This window comes from Astyanax mexicanus, chromosome 19 (assembly GCF_023375975.1).
Source record: "Astyanax mexicanus isolate ESR-SI-001 chromosome 19, AstMex3_surface, whole genome shotgun sequence".
Classification (NCBI taxonomy): Eukaryota; Metazoa; Chordata; class Actinopteri; order Characiformes; family Acestrorhamphidae; genus Astyanax; species Astyanax mexicanus.
Genome location: NC_064426.1, coordinates 13,061,998 through 13,083,855, shown reverse-complemented (window position 1 = coordinate 13,083,855; position 21,858 = coordinate 13,061,998). Strand labels below are relative to the sequence as shown.

Below are 21,858 nucleotides of genomic sequence, written 5' to 3'. Positions count from 1 at the left end.
GGTAAATTTTGGCAGTGCATCTGCGATTCTTTTGCTCTCTGCCGTTTCTTTAGTTTAGCAGAACCACTTTCATAACTCCGCTTCATTTTCACTGTGACAGCTGTCACTCTAGTCGCGTACAGTTCCCGCTGTTTTGGTTTGAAGTCACGTCGTGTGGCACATTGCTACGTCATCATATTATGTACTAGTTCAATGCAAGCAACGGAGGGGGTATGTGTGTTTGAACAATTGGTATTTAGACATTAATTCTGTATTCTACTGATATTTCTGTTGTTTTTTTAATAGAAATTTGTTTTTCTTTAATTTACATAAGTAACAAATTAACCTTGTTTTTGGTGTATTTACTGTAGCTGGGATGGTCAGATTTGGGGGCCCCTATGGAGGACAGATTTGGTTGAGGCCCTAGGCAAATGCCTAGGTTTGACTAATTAAAGAGCCGCCTCTGCATATAGCTGAGGTTTCTGAGGTTAATGTGGTGGTCTGTATGGGCTACATGTAGCAGAGGTCTCTGAGGACAGTGTGGTGGTCTGTATGGGCTACATGTAGCAGAGGTCTCTGAGGACAGTGTGGTGGTCTGTATAGGCTACATGTAGCAGAAATGCACTCTAAACATACCTTATGACATCAGAGTGAAAAGGTGAACCCACCAAGAGACAAGTCAATTATGCTCTCTTGGGTTCGTAAACACTGACGGATGGCTGTGACATTACTAGGGATCAGACCAATGACCTTGTGGTAACAGAGATGATGTTTTCTCTTCAGAGATGAAGTCTCTTTAAAACACATGCAATATACGTGCATAATGCAATGCATAACTTCTGATGCTCTGTTTCTTCAATGTTTTGTTGTGTGGAGAACAGAAACAACTCTGAAAGCTCCTCATCCTCCTGGGCTAGGATCAGTGTTGTACGGCCTAATTTCTAAAGTGATAAAGAGACTGTAGAAGTTCCCCCAGGACCTTCACCCCCCTCGCCGTCCCACTAACCTGCTTTAATCCTCCAGCAAACCAGCCTGCAGCTCCACATCAAACACACACACACACACCACATCAAACACACTCCAGCAACCATACACAGCAGGGTGAAGGTCAGGATGTCTGCTGAAGAGCTGGAACTAAAGACAAAAACAGTCACAGACTAAGTCTAAGACTAGACTAAAGAGCAATAGCTGATTACTAGAGGTGGATCTAGAGAGTCAAAAAAATACCCTCAGCAGGGTAATTAACCTTAAAGGGATAGTTCGGGATTTTTGACATGAATCTGTATGGCATCAACATGACCAGTTTCGTGCATTCTCACTGACTTACCCCCGACCATGTCCGGTGAGCGGAGTTCTTGTCCAGTATTGTCCGAGCCGAAAGTAGTCCGGCATGTTTGCTGGGGTCACGAAACGAAAGCGTTTTTCTTCCCAAAACAGTACGAGTGCAAAATAGTGATTTATTTGCATAACAAAAAACGGTGTCTGCAAAAGTCACGCCTCATTATCACTGGGGCACTACTTTCATTTTGGATCAGTGCGCGCGATTGCGCAACCTGGCAGCTAGCCTACGTTTTCGATTTCACTGTTTACTGTTCGGGAACATGTCGGACTACGAGAGCGACGAGGAATATATTGATTTCCGCTCAGAGCCAAGGGGGTATCTTTATGAGCCTGAGTATACTGAGGAGGAACTTGCCCAAATCGAATTGGATCGTGCAGAAAGAGAGAGGGTGGACAGAGAAATGATTGAGACCGAAGCTGGAGCCGCTGCTGCTGCGATACCAAGGGTGGCCGACAAATCCTGGTGCACTTGTTTGAAGTGCGAACTAATGCCGACAGAGGTGGAATGTTACTGCTGCCACGAGTGGGATTTAGTTATGCCCGAGATACAGAACCTGTCAATTGATGAGGACGTCGGCGGGCCAGCTGCTGCCTGCATCACAAACAACAGCGGGCATGGAGAAACATAGTCATCCTCGCTGAAGTGCGCACCGCAAACACGAAGCTTCTTAATTTTCACCACTTTGGTGTCCACATGGAAGCCCATTGCAAGTATCCAAAGCTGCCTGAGAGCAATGTCAGTCACGGGGATACGATGGAAACTGTGCGGAGAATCAGCCACATCTTTGTTGCTACAGCCTGGATAATCACAAGTCCGCACCATTTTAACACACACACATACAAATGTATAAATCTGTGTTCAAGAAGCTTATAAAAGCCGATAAACTTCTCTCTAAAGCTTGCTCTTTGCGTTGCTGGTTGAAGCTGAGCGCAGCCAATGATCTGAAAGACTAGTGCGCTGCTCGCAGTTAGAATGACATGCGCACTGATCCAAAATGAAAGTAGTGCCCCAGTGATAATGAGGCGTGACTTTTGCAGACACCGTTTTTTGTTATGCAAATAAATCACTCTTTTGCACTCGTACTGTTTTGGGAAGAAAAACGCTTTCGTTTCGTGACCCCAGCAAACATGCCGGACTACTTTCGGCTCGGACAATACTGGACAAGAACTCCGCTCAGCGGACATGGTCGGGGGTAAGTCAGTGAGAATGCACGACACTGGTCATGTTGATGCCATACAGATTCATGTCAAAAATCCCGAACTATCCCTTTAACATTACTCAACAATAAAGAGAGTTGACCCTTCTTTCCCTTATTACCTTACTTTAAACAGTGTATTACAAAAGTGAGTACACTCCTCACATTTCTTCAGATATCAAAGTATATTTTTTTATGGGACAACACTGACAAAACAACACTTTGACACAATGAAAAGTACTCTGTGTGCAGCTTATATAACGGTGTAAATATATTCCTCCCTCAAAAAATACAGCCATTAATGTCTATTCCACCAGCAACAAAAGGGAGTACACCCCTTAGAGAAAGTTCCTGAAGTGTCAATATTTTGTGTGGCCACCATGATTTTCCAGAACTGCCTTAACTCTCCTGGGCATGGAATGCTTTTCCATTCCTTCATGGCGACATCACAGAGCTGGCCAATATTCAAGACTTTGCGCTCCTCCGCCTTCCGCTTGAGGATGAAACAAAGCTGTTCTATTAGGTTTAGATCTGGATACATGCTTGGTCAGTCCATCAGCTTTACCCTCAGTCTCTTCAATAAAGCAGTGGTCGTCTTAGCAGTGTGTTTGGGGTCATTACCATGCTGAAACTCTGCCCTGCATCCCAGTTTCTGGAGGGAGGGGATCATGCTCTGTTTCTGTGTTTAACAGTACATATTTGGGTTTATGTGTCCCTCAGTGAAATGTAACTCCCCAACACCTGCTGCACTCATGCAGCCCCAGACCATGGTATTCCCACCATCATGCTTGACTGTAGGCTTATCTTTGTACTTCTCACCTGATTGCCGCCATGCATGCTTAAGACCATTTGAACCAAACAACATAATCTTGGTTTCATCAGACCATAGGACATGGTTTCAGTAATCCATGTCCTTTGTTGACATGTCTTCAGCAAACTGTTTGCAGCCTTTTTTGTGTACAGACTTCAGAAGAGGCTGTCTTCTTGGGTGACAGCATTGCAGACCAATTTGATGTAGTATGCAGCATATGGTCTGAGCTCTGACAGGCTGAACCCCACCTCTTTAATCTCTGCAGCATTGCTGACAGCACTCCTGTCTGACATCACATCAATGTCAAAAGTTGTGGGCAAAAAATAACAGATGAAAAAAATTAACCAGAATGTTTTAAAAATTTGAAATTAACTTCTCATGAGCACAAATGTAAAAAATTAATTCACAGTTCTGCAAATGACCTGACGCTGCAGTTTGTACTCAAGTGAGTTTTTAAAAAGAGTGGTTTTGACAGTTTGGGGGTGGGGTCATGGTCACCTCCCTCAGCGAATGCTATTGGCTGATATCTCCAGGGTTTGTGATGGACCACCTACCCCCAAGAGGAGGAGGGTGGAGAATGAAGGACGGCAGGAGAGTTAGCTAGCTGGCTATGCTAACATCCAAACAAGCCGCTCTCCGGTGCTGTTAGCCTGGGTTTAGTGCCCAGAGCAACCGAGCTCTCTGGCTCTGTCTGCCTGGTTTAGCACCTGGTGCAACTGGCTCTAGTTAACTCTCCTGCTGTCCTCCTTTCTTCGCCCTCCTCCGGCTCTCCGAGGTAGGTGGTCCATCACAAACCCTGGATATCAGCCAATAGAATTTCTAAGGGAGGTGACCCCGACTGTCCCCAAACTGTCAAAACCACCCCTTTCAAAACTTGAGAGCAAAAAACTCACTCGAGCACAAACTGCAGCCGCAGGTAATTAGCATGATGTGCGATAAGAACAGTGAATTCAACAGAAAAAAAACACCAGAGAGGAGAAAAATGAAGCTCGAGAGTAGGGTTGCAACGGTATGAGATTTTCACGGTATGATAACCGTCTCAGAAAATACCGCGGTATCACGGTTATCACGGTATCACAGTTTGTTACATATATTATTAAACTGACCCTTAAAGAAATTACAACAAAGGTTTTTGTTCAATTAACTATTTATTGTAGAAACCTGGAACAACTATATAGATAATGTCTCCTTAAAAAAAATAAACTGTACACCATTAGGTGAAGGAAACCAGGTTTTTCCACTACTCTTAAGGGCATTAAGGGTGTATATAATTATATATATATATATATATACACACACACACACACACACACACACACGTGTCACACATTACATGTCCTCTAAGAAGTAAAGATCCTGTGTTTAAACTATTCAGTACAATTATTTAAGTTTAAATTATTTAATATCTGATAAACTGAGCCTGGGTCAGTGTCTGATCAACAACTGTTGTAAACGTCCGTTTTACTGCCAAGTTGGTATATAACCAGATAGAGGGGATTTATTTCTGAGTCTGGTTTTAACACATGAAAAACAGGCACGTCAGAATTTGAAAATGAACGCATGTAAATAAATGGCGTCTTTCACATCCAGTCCAGCCAGGACCTTTACACGGACACGTGAATCCATCGCAGCACGCACTTCACGCCTGTACCTGCGTGCCCAAATTTCGGATAACTCAGCGCTTTCGCTTACCGCAGGGGTTGTGCACGACTACAAAGAGGTTTTATTTATGTTCAGATTAAAATTATAAACTAAACACATACTTTGCGCTGCACGGCGGGGTGGTGTTCTTGGAGATGGGAGAACAGGTTTGACGTATGTCCACCTTTAGCTGTGACTTTACGGCCACATTGATTATAAATCGGATAACCATCCTCGGGTGCGTTCGGCGGGTCTCTGAAATATTCCCACACTGCTGATTTTAGTTTAGCCTTTTTTTAGGCGGACGGAGATTTGTTTAGTCTGATGCACTTTCTGCTGTTCTCACCGCTGTGTGCTGAGTAGCTGAAGCGGAGCAGAGTTGCGCATGCGCAGGTGAGTTTCTCCGCTGGCTTGCGTTTTACCGGTAATAAGCAAACACACACGGTATGATAACCGTGCATTTTAATACCATGGTATACCGTGAAACCGGTTACCGCTACAACCCTACTCGAGAGCGATATTCTGTTCAGCGCGCATGATTCACTTTTTTTGCCTGCAAGTTTCACATTTGTGCTCACGAGATGTTAATTTACACACGCAAAATGTTAAAACACGCTGGTTAATTTTTATCACCTGTTATTTCTGCGCCCGTGACTTTTGACATTGATGTGACGCCATACTCGTGCGTCTATCTTTCAAAGACAGCATTTGGACGTGATGCTGAGCACGTGCACTCAGCTTCTTTGGACGACCAACACAAGGTCTGTTCTGAGTGGACCCTTCTCTTTTAAAAAGCTGAATGATTTGGCCACTGTGCTGCAGCTCAGTTTCAGGGTGTTGGTAATCTTCTTGTAGCCTTGGCCATCTTCAAGTACTGCAACAAATTTGTCTTTTAAGATCTTCAGAGTTATTTGCCAAGAGGTGCCATGTTAGCACTTTTAGTGACAAGTATGAAAGTGTGTGAGAGCTGTACAACAATATTGAACACACCTGCTCCACATGCACACCTGAGACCTAGAAACACTAACGAGTCACATAACATTTTGGAGGGAAAATGGCTGTATGTTGAGTTATTTTGAGGGAAGAATAAATTTACAGTTATATAAGCTGCACACAGACTACTTTTCATTGTGCCAAAGTGTCATTTTGTCAGTGTTGTCCCATGAAAAGATATATCTGCAGAAATGTGAGGGGTGTACTCTCTTTGTGATACACTATATTTCCAGCTGCAGATTAGAACCCCTCATCACATGAAATAGGGAAGGTGTTCCTTTTGTAAGTGTTGACAGGATTGAAACTCATGATCTTGAACTGTAGTGTAGTTTCCCAGCACTAGACTGGCCCTATGGACTAACGGAGAGATCACATGTTCAAATCCCAGTAAGAGCTCAGGTTTCCATTGTCAAAAGCCTCACAGTCTGGGGTCGTCACATTACAGGGGGCGCTGTAACCTGCATATGGGATTAAACAGTATATTAATAGCTGTATTTATCATTCTGGGTGGAAACTAATTTGAATAATAATATATACATACAGAACAGCTGGTGTTAACTTGATTGAACCCATTGGCTGAGAGTGTATACAGTATGATAGGGTGGTCAGAAAGGGAGTTTTTGTATGTATTTTGTTTTCGATAAAACCAAACACATTAAGTGGAATTCCCCTTGAAGTAGAGTGACAGCAAAGTCAGAAACTACTGGACTTAGAACAAAATCTGAATCAGAATAAAACTTTTCTCCACTCAAAATAATGGAATGGTTCCTAACAGCCCGCTGCAGAATTATTTACCCTTACCTCACTGTGTATCGCACCAGTGCCTCCTTCTATTACAGTTTGTGCAACCCCCAAAAACTGATCATTTGGCCTAGTGCACTAAACCATATGCAAAATGTCTATCTTACACTCATTTGGTAATTCTAAAAAACAGTTTCCTACATGGTATACATCATTAAAAACTAAAAACCCTTTCTGTTGGAAAACAAAAACACCACATATGTACTATTACTACTACTACCCCTACTTGTGAAAACAGTTCTAGCTAATCTCTATAACTCTGAGCCATGTGAAGAGGCCACAGGTTAATGCTGGACAAAGAGAACCCTGGTTTGAGTTTTTTGTGAGGCTGGGCAGAGAGGCCAGCCCATGGGTTCTTAACACGACAACCAAAGAGGTTCTGACACAGTCCCTGGGAATCAAAAGAGTGATGCTAATTAAGCATTCTCCACAAAATGTGCAGAGAATCAGATACAGACAATATCCAGAGATGTTAGGCTTTAGTCATCAGCCTTATTTACTGTTTTTCTCAAACCAACTTGATTCAGATTCGCACATGTGCATTGTAGGCACATCCCGGCTTGCTTAAAAACGAAGTGTTTTTTTTAGGAGTCTATACCAGAAGTAGGAATTTCAGACACAGCCACAGATTCAGAAACTGTGCGTAGAGAATGCAAAAAACTCTAAACAGTCCTAAAGTATGTGTGTGTAAGAGAGAAAGATGTTGTGTATATTGTGTGTTTGTGTGTGTGTGTGTGTAAATTCCTGAACAAGTTGAGTCTGGAAGTCCTTTAAAAGATTTTTTTCACCTTTAAAGCTTTTCTGAAACCCTGCGGCTGAAACTGAAGGTCAGCAGTGTGAGTAGGAGTGTACTACATCGATCCAAAGCTGCTGATTCACCGGTCTATTCTGCTTCACTACCGATAGAAAAGGTGAAGAAAGACGGCTTTTAACTTCTCAGATCAACAATCAACAACAAATGACCCAGAGAGGAGAGACACGACACAAAACAGCTCAGCAGAACAAGGACCTTCAAACCCAAGTTTTTGCAAACAGAGGTCCAAATAATGAGCTGTAGAGCTGAAAACTGGATGTAACAAAAAAAGTACAAGAAAATATTATCTGCCACTCACTGTTACACCAGACAACTGAAGGTCTTCTACAACAAAACAGTATGACAACAGGTTCCCAAAGGAGGATGGAAGCAATATAAAGGAGATTATCATACAAAATGATGTTTAAAGAAGACTAATGAGCAGAGAATACCTTTACTCCCATCAGGCTGTTAAACATACTAAGAAATAAATTTTAAGTCAAAAGAATGATTGGGTTTAGTGGAGAAGGTTTGGGGTAATTGAAGAGGACGGTTTTGGTTCTTGAAAAATGTGTGTTTAATGTTTTATGGAAAATGTCTGGATTTTTTTGGATAAAGTCTGAGATGGTTTGTAAATTTGTGATTGTTAGAGAAGTTTTTTGGAGGTTAGCGAAGAAGGCTGCATTTTGATGGAGAGGGTTTAGGACCGTTAAAGAAGATTTAAGTACTTTAAAGAAAGTGTTTTTTGTTGGAAAAGTTTGATGGTGTTGATGGAGAAGGTCTAGAATAGATGTTTTTTTCTCTGAAATTGGGTTGTTCAAGGGCTGGGCTTAATGATGGTTGCGTTTGGTGGATAGGGGTCAGGTTAGTTGGAGCAGGAATGGGTTTGATGCAGATCATAAGAGTTTGCTGAAGAATGTTTTGTTTGGCAGTAAAGATTTAGGATTGTTTGAGTATTTTGTTTGTTGAAGGCATGGGTTTTAGATGAGTGCATGTGTTCAGCATCACAGAAAGCTTGGTATTGTTAGTAAAGGTTTGGGTTTGTTGCAGAATGTTTGGGTTTGTTAGAAAAGGGATGGGTTTGGTGGAGAAGGTTTGGGATTATAGAACAAAGTTTGTATTTGTAAGAGTATGTTTGATAGATAGATAGATAGATAGATAGATAGATAGATAGATAGATAGATAGATAGATAGATAGATAGATAGATAGATAGATAGATAGATAGATAGATAGATAGATAGATAGATAGATAGATAGATAGATAGATAGATAGATAGATAGATAGATAGATAGATCTCGTCAGCGCCGGAAACTCGAAAGTGATTGTATTACTGAAAGTTTGGGTTTGTTAGAGAAAAGGTTTGTTATTATTAGTGAAGGTTTGGGTTTGTTGGAGAAAAGGTTTGGGATTATAGAACAAAGTTTGGGTTTGTTAGAGAAAAGGTTTGTTATTATTAGTGAAGGTTTGGGTTTGTTGGAGAAAAGGTTTGGGATTATAGAACAAAGTTTGGGTTTGTTAGAGAAAAGGTTTGTTATTATTAGTGAAGGTTTGGGTTTGTTGGAAAAGGGAAGGGTTTGTTGCAGAAAGTTTGGGTTTGTAAGAGAAGGTGTGGGTTTGGTGGAGAAGGTTTGGGTTTGTTGCAGAAAGTTTGGGTTTGTAAGAGAAGGTGTGGGTTTGGTGGAGAAGGTTTGGGTTTGTTGCAGAATGTTTGGGTTTGTTAGAAAAGGGATGGGTTTGGTGGAGAAGGTTTGGGTTGTTGCAGAATGTTTGGGTTTGTTAGAAAAGGGATGGGTTTGGTGGAGAAGGTTTGGGTTTGTTAAACAAGGTTTTGGATTATTAAACAAAGTTTGGGTTTGTTAGAGAAGGCTTGAGTTACAGGTCTCTGAGAATGGAATGAGCAGCACCTGAACATACTATTTTCACACACTATTTAACCTGAGCTTACTAGATTAAGCGTAACACATATAATACATGAATTTTATTATACCGTGATCATTTTTTTTCATTTTAGCAATATTCTACACCTGAACGCACTCCACTCGATCTGAACACTCTCTATTCCACCTTAACACACTCCACTCGATCTGAACACTCTCTATTCCACCTTAACACACTCCACTCTATCTGAACACTCTATTCCACCTTAACACACTCCACTCGATCTGAACACTCTCTATTCCACCTTAACACACTTCACTCACTCTGAACACTCTCTATTCCACCTTAACACACTCCACTCAATCTGAACACTCTCTATTACACCTTAACACATTCCAGTCGATCTGAACACTCTCTATTCCACCTGAACACACTCCACTCAATCTGAACACTCTCTATTCCACCTTAACACACTCCACTCGATCTGAACACTCTCTATTCCACCTGAACACTCTCTATTCCACCTTAACACACTCCACTCAATCTGAACACTCTCTATTCCACCTGAACACACTCCACTCAATCTGAACACTCTCTATTCCACATTAACACACTCCACTCAATCTGAACACTCTCTATTCCACATTAACACACTCCACTCGATCTGAACACTCTCTATTCCACATTAACACACTCCACACGATCTGAACACTCTATATTCCACCTTAACACACTCCACTCGATCTGAACACTCTCTATTCCACCTTAACACACTCCACTCAATCTGAACACTCTCTATTCCACCTGAACACACTCCACTCAATCTGAACACTCTCTATTCCACCTGAACACACTCCACTCAATCTGAACACTCTCTATTTCACCTTAACACACTCCACTCAATCTGAACACTCTCTATTCCACCTGAACACACTCCACTCAATCTGTACACACTCTATTCCACCTTAACACACTTCACTCGATCTGAACACTCTCTATTCCACATTAACACACTCCACTCGATCTGAACACTCTCTATTCCACCTTAACACACTTCACTCGATCTGAACACTCTCTATTCCACCTTAACACACTCCACTCGATCTGAACACTCTATTCCACCTGAACACACTCCACTTGTTCTGAACACTCTCTATTCCATCTGAACACACTCCACTAAATCTGAACACTCTATTCCACCTGAACACACTCCACTTGTTCTGAACACTCTCTATTCCACCTGAACACACTCCACTCAATCTGAACACTCTCTATTCCACATTAACACACTCCACTCAATCTGAACACTCTATTCCACATTAACACACTCCACTCGATCTGAACACTCTCTATTCCACCTTAACACACTCCACTCGATCTGAACACTCTCTATTCCACCTTAACGCACTCCATTCAATCTGAACACTCTCTATTCCACCTGAACGCACTCCACTCAATCTGAACACTCTCTATTCCACCTGAACATACTCCACTCGATCTGAACACTCTCTATTCCACCTGAACGCACTCCACTCGATCTGAACACTCTCTATTCCACCTGAACACACTCCACTCGATCTGAACACTCTCTATTCCACCTGAACGCACTCCACTCGATCTGAACACTCTCTATTCCACCTGAACACACTCCACTCGATCTGAACACTCTCTATTCCACCTGAACGCACTCCACTCGATCTGAACACTCTCTATTCCACCTGAACGCACTCCACTCGATCTGAACACTCTCTATTCCACCTGAACGCACTCCACTCGATCTGAACACTCTCTATTCCACCTGAACGCACTCCACTCGATCTGAACACTCTCTATTCCACCTGAACGCACTCCACTCGATCTGAACACTCTCTATTCCACCTTAACACACTCCACTCGATCTGAACACTCTCTATTCCACCTTAACACACTCCACTCGATCTGAACACTCTCTATTCCACCTTAACACACTCCACTCGATCTGAACACTCTCTATTCCACCTTAACACACTCCACTCGATCTGAACACTCTCTATTCCACATTAACACACTCCACTCGATCTGAACACTCTCTATTCCACCTGAACGCACTCCACTCAATCTGAACACTCTCTATTCCACCTGAACATACTCCACTCGATCTGAACACTCTCTATTCCACCTGAACGCACTCCACTCGATCTGAACACTCTCTATTCCACCTGAACGCACTCCACTCGATCTGAACACTCTCTATTCTACCTGAACACACTCCACTCGATCTGAACACTCTCTATTCCACCTGAACACACTCCACTCAATCTGAACACTCTCTATTCCACCTGAACACACTCCACTCGATCTGAACACTCTATATTCCACCTGAACACACTTCACTGGATCTGAACACTCTCTATTCCACCTTAACACACTCCACTAAATCTGAACACTCTCAATTTCGCCTTTACACACTTCACTCGATCTGAACACTCTCTATTCCACCTTAACACACTCCACTCGATCTGAACACTCTATTCCACCTGAACACACTCCACTTGTTCTGAACACTCTCTATTCCACCTGAACACACTCCACTAAATCTGAACACTCTATTCCACCTGAACACACTCCACTTGTTCTGAACACTCTCTATTCCACCTGAACACACTCCACTCAATCTGAACACTCTCTATTCCACATTAACACACTCCACTCGATCTGAACACTCTCTATTCCACCTTAACACACTCCACTCGATCTGAACACTCTCTATTCCACCTTAACGCACTCCATTCAATCTGAACACTCTCGATTCCACCTTAACGCACTCCATTCAATCTGAACACTATCTATTCCACCTGAACGCACTCCACTCAATCTGAACACTCTCTATTCCACCTGAACATACTCCACTCGATCTGAACACTCTCTATTCCACATTAACACACTCCACTCGATCTGAACACTCTCTATTCCACCTTAACACACTCCACTCGATCTGAACACTCTCTATTCCACCTTAACGCACTCCATTCAATCTGAACACTATCTATTCCACCTGAACGCACTCCACTCAATCTGAACACTCTCTATTCCACCTGAACATACTCCACTCGATCTGAACACTCTCTATTCCACCTGAACGCACTCCACTCGATCTGAACACTCTCTATTCCACCTGAACGCACTCCACTCGATCTGAACACTCTCTATTCTACCTGAACACACTCCACTCGATCTGAACACTCTCTATTCCACCTGAACACACTCCACTCGATCTGAACACTCTCTATTCCACCTTAACACACTCCACTCGATCTGAACACTCTATATTCCACCTGAACACACTTCACTGGATCTGAACACTCTCTATTCCACCTTAACACACTCCACTAAATCTGAACACTCTCAATTTCACCTTAACACACTCCACTAAATATGAACACTCTCTATTCCACCTGAACGCACTCCACTCGATCTGAACACTCTCTATTCCACCTGAACGCACTCCACTCGATCTGAACACTCTCTATTCCACCTGAACACACTCCACTCGATCTGAACACTCTCTATTCCACCTGAACACGCTCCACTCGATCTGAACACTCTCTATTCCACCTGAACACACTCCACTCGATCTGAACACTCTCTATTCCACCTGAACACACTTCACTCGATCTGAACACTCTCTATTCCACCTTAACACACTCCACTCGATCTGAACACTCTATATTCCACCTGAACGCACTCCACTCGATCTGAACACTCTCTATTCCACCTGAACACACTCCACTCGATCTGAACACTCTCTATTCCACCTGAACACACTCCACTCGATCTGAACACTCTCTATTCCACCTGAACACACTCCACTCGATCTGAACACTCTCTATTCCACCTGAACGCACTCCACTCGATCTGAACACTCTCTATTCCACCTGAACGCACTCCACTCGATCTGAACACTCTCTATTCCACCTGAACACGCTCCACTCGATCTGAACACTCTCTATTCCACCTGAACACGCTCCACTCGATCTGAACACTCTCTATTCCACCTGAACACGCTCCACTCGATCTGAACACTCTCTATTCCACCTGAACACACTTCACTCGATCTAAACACTCTCTATTCCACCTGAACACACTTCACTCGATCTGAACACTCTCTATTCCACCTTAACACACTTCACTCGATCTGAACACTCTCTATTCCACCTGAACACACTTCACTCGATCTGAACACTCTATTCCACCTTAACACACTCCACTCGATCTGAACACTCTCTATTCCACCTTAACACACTCCACTCGATCTGAACACTCTCTATTCCACCTGAACACACTTCACTCGATCTGAACACTCTCTATTCCACCTGAACACACTCCACTCAATCTGAACACTCTCTATTCCACCTTAACACACTCCACTCAATCTGAACATACTCTATTCCACCTTAACACACTCCACTCAATCTGAACACTCTCTATTCCACCTTAACACACTCCACTCGATCTGAACACTCTCTATTCCACCTTAACACACTCCACTCGATCTGAACACACTCTATTCCACCTTAACACACTCCACTCAATCTCAATATCAGTTGGATAATTCGTTTGCGTAAACTTATACCACACATTAATTATATGTTTGCATGTTTTTTGAACACAACATGTACAGGATGGAAGTATGTGAACCCCTAGGCTAATTCTTATTTCTAAGCTAATTGGAGTCAGGATGTGATGAAATTGGATGTGTTGGTCAAAGCTGCCCGGCCCTATAAGAAACACCAGTGTTGAGTACGTTACTTTGAAAAAGTAATTAGTTATAGTTACTAGTTACTTCTCCCAAAAAGTAACTGAGTTACTCACGGAGTTACTTCACTATAAAAGTAATTAGTTACCAGTAAAAGTAACTATCGCATTACTTTTGTTATTCGCCCTTCAAAAAAAAAGGAAATCAATTATTTATTTACTACTATTATTAGAAAAATAACAAACGAAAATAATCCCAAAATGTTGACAAAAATATAATCTAATGAATTAAAAAAACAAAACAAAATTCTCCACACAACCAAAGAAAGTTACTAAAACTTGTAATACTGAAAAAACGGAAAAAACGCGTCTGGGGATGAAATTAAACAAACCAAGCCACACTCAAAGGAAATATGTAATCAAAACAAAATAAATGTACAAAAACAACAATCTAATGACCGTTAAAATGGTATTATATAACAGTTTAACAGCTGGATCAAACAGCTTCACCAAAAGAGAATAGAGCTTAGATCAGGCCCAAAAAATCTGACTTGACCCAGCCCGAGCCCGTGCACGTTCTGTTCGACCCTGACCCGATCCGACTGTTTTCGGGCTGTTTGAATGAGAATTGAATAAGAATAGCTACACACAATGCTGCAAGTCAAACGCAGAGGCGTTCTGTTCAGTAAGTTTTAATTTGTTTTTAGAGTGGGCTTGATATTTTTTATTAGTTTTCACACATCTCATCAGAGAGATCAATCTAGGAAACGAGAGACAGAGAGAGAGAGAGATTTGTGTGTTCTGGTGTGTGAGCTACGCACAGGTAAAAGTTTTCACACACTGTATCTCCTGTTTCTCTTTCATCAGCCTCACGCTCTTATTCTAATCCCATACATAATTCTGAAGTTTCTCAGTGTTTTCTGTTGTATTTTGCGGTTAGCGCGAGCGCTTTAAACAAGAACAAACACCACGGACCACGAGGTGCCGCACGCTGCTGCTGCTGTGCCGTATCCGACTCCCTGCTGAATCCGACTCTGCATCGCAAACAGAATCGGCACAACACTGCCTGCTGTACAACTCCGCTGTACAACAGCACTTATAAATAACACGAAAATGAGGTTATTCTAATCAGTAATTTCAGTTTGTTTTAGTTAGTTTTATAAACACAAAATACAGTTCGAGATAGTTGTGTTTTTTCCTTTTAATTACCGTTTTTATTAGATTCAGTTAACACAAATGTTTTTTCACTTTCAGTTTTCGCTATTTTGTTTGCTTTAGTGAACAATAATAATTGGTTACTTAGCAACATTGTGATTATCACACCCGAGCTTTATATAAAATAAAAATAGGAGCCTGATTTCGGGTCGGTCCTCGGGTCAGGTCGGGTTCAGGCAGAGAATCTAAGCTCTAAAAGAGAAAGCAGCAGCACCACAAAAACCGGAGCAGCTAAAAAGAGCTTAATGTCCTTAAATCAGAACTTGGCCTTACCACGGCAATCACTGAATTAATTAGAGCACGCAAATAGTCACAATTGTGCCTCACTTCACCACGCCAAACCACGTAAACCTACAGGCACAGCAGCCAGACGCTCAAGTTCACCGGAAAGAGGAGGGCTTAACCAGGGCAAAGCGAAGTTAAAAGAAAAAAAGTAACGTGCAGTAACGGGGTGTCGGAAATGGTAGTGCCGTTATAGTTACACTCAGAGTAATTAGTTAGATTACTCGTTACTGAAAAAAAGAAACAGCGTTAGTAACGCTGTTAATTTTAACGCCATTACTCCCAACGCTGAGAAACACACACCAGTTTTGAGTTTCCTGTTGTTAAAAAGCATTGCTTGATGTGAATCATGCCTCACATAAAAGAGCTCTCATGCATTTTTGCATGCATTGTTGATTTGCATGAAGCTGGAAAGGGTTATAAAAGTATCTCTAAAACTCTTGATGTTCATGTGTCCACGGTGAGAAAGACGGTCTATAAATGGAGAAAGTTCAGCACAGTTGCTACTCTCTCTAGGCGTGGTTGTCCTGTAGAGATGACTGCAAGAGCACAGCACAGAATGATCAATGAGGTGAGGAAGAATCCTAGAGTGTCATCTGAAGACTGAAATCTCTGGCACATAAACATTTTTGTTGACAAATCTACAATCATGGTTGCTTTGCCTCAGGGCCCGTCATCAACGGAAAAATTAATTCCCAAGTTTACAAATATATTTTTCAGGAAAACCTAAAACCTTCTGTCCCCCAACTGAAGCTCAACAGAGGATGGATGATGCAACGTGACAACGACCCGAAACATAAAAGTAAATCAACAACCGAACGGCTTCAACAGAAGAAAATACGCCCTCTGGAGAGTCCTGACCTCAACCCAATTGAGATGCTGTGGCATCATGACGTCAAGAGAGAGATTCACACCAGATATCCCAAGAATATTATAGCTGAACTGAAACAGTCTAGTGAAGAGGAATGATCCAAAATTCAGGTCTGATCTGCAACTACAGGAAATGTTTGGTTGAGGTTTTTGCTGCCGAAGGAGGATCAACCAGTAATTAAATACAAAGGTTCACATAATTTTTTAGACTAATATGAAGATCAGAACACATTTAATGACCAATTTATACAGAAATCCAAGTAATCCCAAAGGGTTCACATACTTTTTCTAGCAACTTTTTTTGTATATCAGATGGTTCTGCAGAGTAAGGGTGAATACAGTGTGCGACAGCAGGACACCATTATTATTCTCCATCACTGAATCATAATGCTGTGTACGGTGGGCAGACACACACAGACACTCTCATACACACACACTTTCACACACATACTCCACTGTGCACCTGTTATTAGAACAAGCTCTTGCCCCTGAGGAGCTGAAATAGAGCAAGGAGCCGCTGGGAAACAGCAGCAGCAGCTTTAAAGCGATACTTCAACTTAAAATCAGACATACCTGTTTCCCTGGATACCCTGAATCCAGCCTATCAGCAAAGACTAGGCATTTGAGGCTGAGTTCACAAACGCACTCACCAATCAACAGCTCAGCTCTAAGAAAGCAAGCTGGAAGACTACAATATATCATACAACATAATCCAATATAAGGACGCAAGATATAAAGGATAAAATTAGATACAATATAGTAGAATCTGATGTTTGTGGCGAGATCTGTGCGATGGTTGTGTTACTGGAGCTTTATTATTCAGCACCTATTAAACCTGTTGAGTCAAATCGTTATCACTGTTAGGGTAGATTAGTTATCTGTGTACTCTTTATTGATACGACTGCACTGCAGTGAATTCCCCGAGTACGACGCGTTTACATCACATGACCACTTTAACAGTCAGAGAGATGCTGCTCTTATTTCAGTTTGAGTCAGCTAAACCTCTCGTCCTCTAAGAGATTAAAAAAACAGTGTTTTAACACCCCTATGTGCTGTCCATCAGGGGATGGGGCAGGGGGTGGGGCCTCATATATTCAAATTGGCTTTGAGCAGAAACTGTCTAGCTCTAAAGATCTACAACACATTGTTTCTACAGACATCTCACAAGTCTCTCAGTAACCACAAACTACAGCAGCTCACATCATCTCTGCCCAAGGGCACGCCCACAAATCCCACCCACAACAAACCTGCAGCACCCATCAACTCCACCTGTAGGAACTCTGAAATAAGCATACACTGTAGAGACACACACAGCATTTATACTGAGCATATTACACACAAAGAGAGAACACTGCTGTATACGCTCAAACAGAGTGTGTGTGAATGTGTGTGTGAATGTGTGATATGTACAGTATAAACGGTGTGTGCATCTTTAAAGTGTGTGTTTATACAGAGTGTGTAACGGCTGCAAACCCGATCTTGCACGAGAAACCCAAACAGTGGGTTTGCGTGTGTGAGCGTGTGTGAGCGTGTGTGTGAAGTGGCCTTATTCAAAATGAATGAGTCGGTCACAGTGTGTGTGTAAAAGAGACACTATAATTAACCAGCGCAGAGAAAGGGTGTGTATGTGTGTGAGTTTGTGTGTGAGTGTAAACCGCTCAGTTGCTGCAGACAGTCAGCAACACAGTCCAAGCTAATATATACAGTACTATATATATATATATATATATATATATATATATATATAGAGAGAGAGAGAGAGAGAGAGAGAGAGATAAAGTGAGAGCACTAAATAAATATATTACTGTATATAAATATATTTACAAAAAACTTGTATCTTCTAAACAGCAATTTAACTGAAAAAGTTCTACTAGGAGACTCAAACACTACTTTATTTCCTAATCAATCACTAGCTTCAACCTATTTCTTAAACAATATGACTTTTAAATACAGAAAATATATATGTTTCCCCTCTTTCCTCCCCCCTGCTTCCAGATTGTTGTTTCCTGGTTGCACAGTTCCTTCTTCCTATCTAGGATCTGCAAGGTTCCAGGCGTGACAAGACCTGGGCCAACAACACAGCCCTCTCCATTTAGATGTCAATTTACAATTATGTCCTATAAAAAATGATAAATCTAAAATGAAATGTAAAAAAAAATATGTAACATTTATATTTATTTAATTTCTTGCATTCTTGTATCGGGAGTCAAACATCTCTATTGGTCTATTAACCAAGGAATTCTAATACAATATAAAGAACAACACCCAGATTCACATTATGAATAAAGGTGAAAAAAAGCAAAAATGGGAGAAGGGTTTTGCATGACAGTAAATATGTATGTGGTATCTGGCACCAAGACTAATGTTACAGCAGATCCCTGTAATGTGTGAGGAGCTTTAGGTGTCCATGTCCCTGTCAACTGGTTGTCCTTCCTCTTGGAGCACTTTTTGGAGGTACTGACTACTGCAGGCTGGAACAGCCAACCTAAAGACCTGTTCTGACCTGGTCTTCTAGAACAGTTTGGTTCTTTTCAATGTATCTCAGATTCTTAGGCTTTCCTTTTTTGCTGACTGTTCACTTGCTGCCTAATGTGTCTACCCTTTTGACAGGAGCCACAACAGTGTCAGTGGTTTTAATGTTATGGCTGATCGGGGTGTTATTACAGAGTCTTACCTTGACACTGGAATCCTTGTTTACCAAAGCCCCTGCATAAACAACAACAATAACAGACCACAAATGAGGAGGAGAAACTTTGATTACTTGTTTGTTTGTTTATGGGGTACTATAACTAACACACACACACACACACACACACAGGGGCTGATGTTGCTCACCAGATAAAGTCGGTGCAGTGGCTGCAGAAGGTGGGCTGCTTGAAGAACCTCGCGATGAACTTGTGGTTCTTCACCTCGTGCACGTTCTTCTGCCTCAGGGCGCCCTGGCGCGCGAAGCCCCGTGCGCGCTGCTCTCCGTCACTGCCGCTCTGCGCGAGATCCGCCATCCTCACAGCGCGCGCGCCTCTCTCTCTCACACACACGCAGACACACTGCACCTGCACTATCGCTACTGCTGCCGAAGCCGCTGCTGCTGCGCGAGCCACCACTACAGGCCACGCCCATTGTGCTCACGAAGCGTTCAAGACACGCCCACTCTTACTAATTATTGTGGCGCGGGGTTTGGCTCTCACGCATGCGTAGTCCTACAGCCGAAGGCGGATGTGTCAGTGGCGCTGTTCCATTTCATATTTAAAATAATAATAATAATATTAATAATAACTTCCACAGCTAGGACTATAAAATGAAACAGCACACTTGATTCAGTTCTCACAAAATTACTAAAACCTTTAAAAGCCTTTAAAATAGCAGTAGCCAATAGCAGAAACCACATCTTGATCCTAGTGTACTGTCTAACTATAGACCTATTTCAAACTTACCGTTTATTTCTAAGATTTTAGAAAAAGCTGTGACCCAAAAACTTTGCTCTTACCTGCAAAGAAACCAGATCTATGAAAAATTCCAATCTGGATTTAGCCCTCATCATAGCACTAAGACAGCTTTAGTTAGAATAACAAACAATCTGCTTCCTGAAACCTCATCTCCTGTTATGAAGCACCATGATTACTTAGATCTCAGGGTGCTGGTTTCCTAGTAGATCACAACTACAGTTCTGCAGGAGGAAGAGCTTTCTCTCCCAACTTTGCAATAATCTTCCTGAATATGTTCGGGACTCAGACACAGACTTAATCTTTAAGTCTAGACTAAAAACTTACTTGTTTAGTTTAGCTTTTGGTAATTAATGTTTTCCTTTAGATAAGGCTGCAGATCCAGGGGTTCATGGACAGAGGGAATTGTGCACACGGTCACTCAGGTTTGTGGACGGTGGAGTAAATGGATGCCAGTGTTTCAGGGAGCCTCTGTGTGTATGTTATCTCATGTTCTCCTGTCCCCTGTCCGGCCAGACTGATGAAAGTTTCTAGAGGTCAGGCTTCCCATCACCCACCACAGATCAGCTGCCCAACGTCCAGTTTATGCCAACAGCTTCGGACTAGTTAATTACACTTCACTACCGATTACATAAACTCTAACTAGGAACTGTCTAACTGCTTCCACTGCTGATATATTAGCCTCGATAGTACATTCCATAGTACACGTGAGTCTTGGTTCCTCCCAAGGTTCCTTCCTCCTCCAGCTCTGAGGGAGTTTGTCCTTGCCTCTGTGCTTACTGGGGGTTCTGTGTTGTATGTTCATTGTTTTCTCTGATTTTCTGTCTTGTGATCACATTTCTGTAAAGCTGCTTTGCAACATCAGTTAGGCCTGGACAATAATTCGATATCGGTATTTATCGCGATAAGAAATGTTTCAATAACGGTGATATCACTTTTGTGGTATATCGATATGTATTATGTACAGAATCTGTCACGGACAGGCGTTTTTTACTGGCGTCAGCTCGCCGCAGAGCCAAACACATTCAGCCCCCATAGCTGTGCTACCTCAGTGCGTGATGACGCAATCACACAGGCACGTAGCCAGATAGGCTAGGCTAGGCTAGGTTAAAATGGCTAGGCTAGGCTAGGCTAGGTTAGGTTCAGGTCCGCTCCGCTACGCATCTAAAATGTCTCGAAACGGAGCCGGGACGAGCGGATCCAAGGCTAGGGTAGACTCGGTTCGGTCAGCCGCTGTTTCGCTCGCCCATTCGCGCGTCCGCTCGCTCGTCCGCTCGCTCATCCGCGGCTCCGCTCGCTCGTCCGCTCGCTCATCCGCGGCTCCGCTCGCTCGTCCGCTCGCTCATCCGCGGCTCCGCTCGCTCGTCCGCTCGCTCATCCGCGCCTCCGCTCGCTCAGCCGCGGCTCCACTCGCCCAGCCGCGGGTCCGCTCGCTCATCCGCGCCTCCGCTCGCTCATCCGCGGCTCCGCTCGCCCAGCCGCGGGTCCGCTCGCTTGCCGCTTTGCTGCAAATTGTGCCGGTGAGTGGAGCCGACAAGCAGCGTAACGTTAATACATCTAATCTGTTCCACCACCTCAAGCATCTTCACTACATACAATATTTTCCTTATACTGACTGAAGCACTTTAATAGATTATGTTGAAACTAAGTTATTTAAAGTTTATGAATCCTTTAGGTTTGTTTATTTGCCGTTGATATCATGTTGAATACCGCTTGTATTCTGGCTGAAGCACTTTAATAGATTATGTTGTCACTAAGTTATTTATAGTTGAAAAATCCTATAGGTTTGTTTATTTGACGGGAAAATCTTGTCGCTTTATTTATAAAGGCTTCTTGTATTATATATCCTAGTTAAAACACTTTTGTTTTAATCTGTTAA

The 21,858-nt window shown here is 42.5% G+C and overlaps 1 protein-coding gene and 1 long non-coding RNA gene across 7 annotated transcripts in view; both read right to left on the bottom strand.

The window, feature by feature from the left end:
• Positions 1 to 19,613, bottom strand: part of prkcbb (protein kinase C, beta b) — a 243,371-nt gene extending 223,758 nt beyond the window's left edge. The window contains exons 1-2 of one of the 2 annotated variants that reach the window (XM_022685279.2): positions 19,372 to 19,613; positions 19,211 to 19,242 (exon numbers count right to left, since the gene is read on the bottom strand). In XM_022685279.2, the coding sequence (XP_022541000.1) occupies positions 19,211 to 19,242; positions 19,372 to 19,538 (199 nt within the window). In that variant the 5' untranslated portion in view covers positions 19,539 to 19,613. The remainder of the gene's footprint in view (positions 1 to 19,210; positions 19,243 to 19,371) is intronic. The other variant, XM_022685280.2, reaches the window with a different exon arrangement.
• LOC125784437 (uncharacterized) lies at positions 8,845 to 14,294 on the bottom strand. 5 transcript variants are annotated; one of them, XR_007427241.1, is made up of 5 exons: positions 12,870 to 14,294; positions 12,230 to 12,709; positions 11,674 to 12,189; positions 9,960 to 10,519; positions 8,845 to 9,661 (listed from the first exon to the last, which is right to left on the bottom strand). It is a non-coding gene; the product is annotated as an uncharacterized LOC125784437 (long non-coding RNA). The 5 variants fall into 5 exon arrangements; XR_007427240.1 differs by having other exon boundaries at positions 12,230 to 13,827; positions 13,868 to 14,294; XR_007427237.1 differs by having other exon boundaries at positions 12,230 to 14,294.
• Positions 19,614 to 21,858: the final 2,245 nt, after the last annotated feature.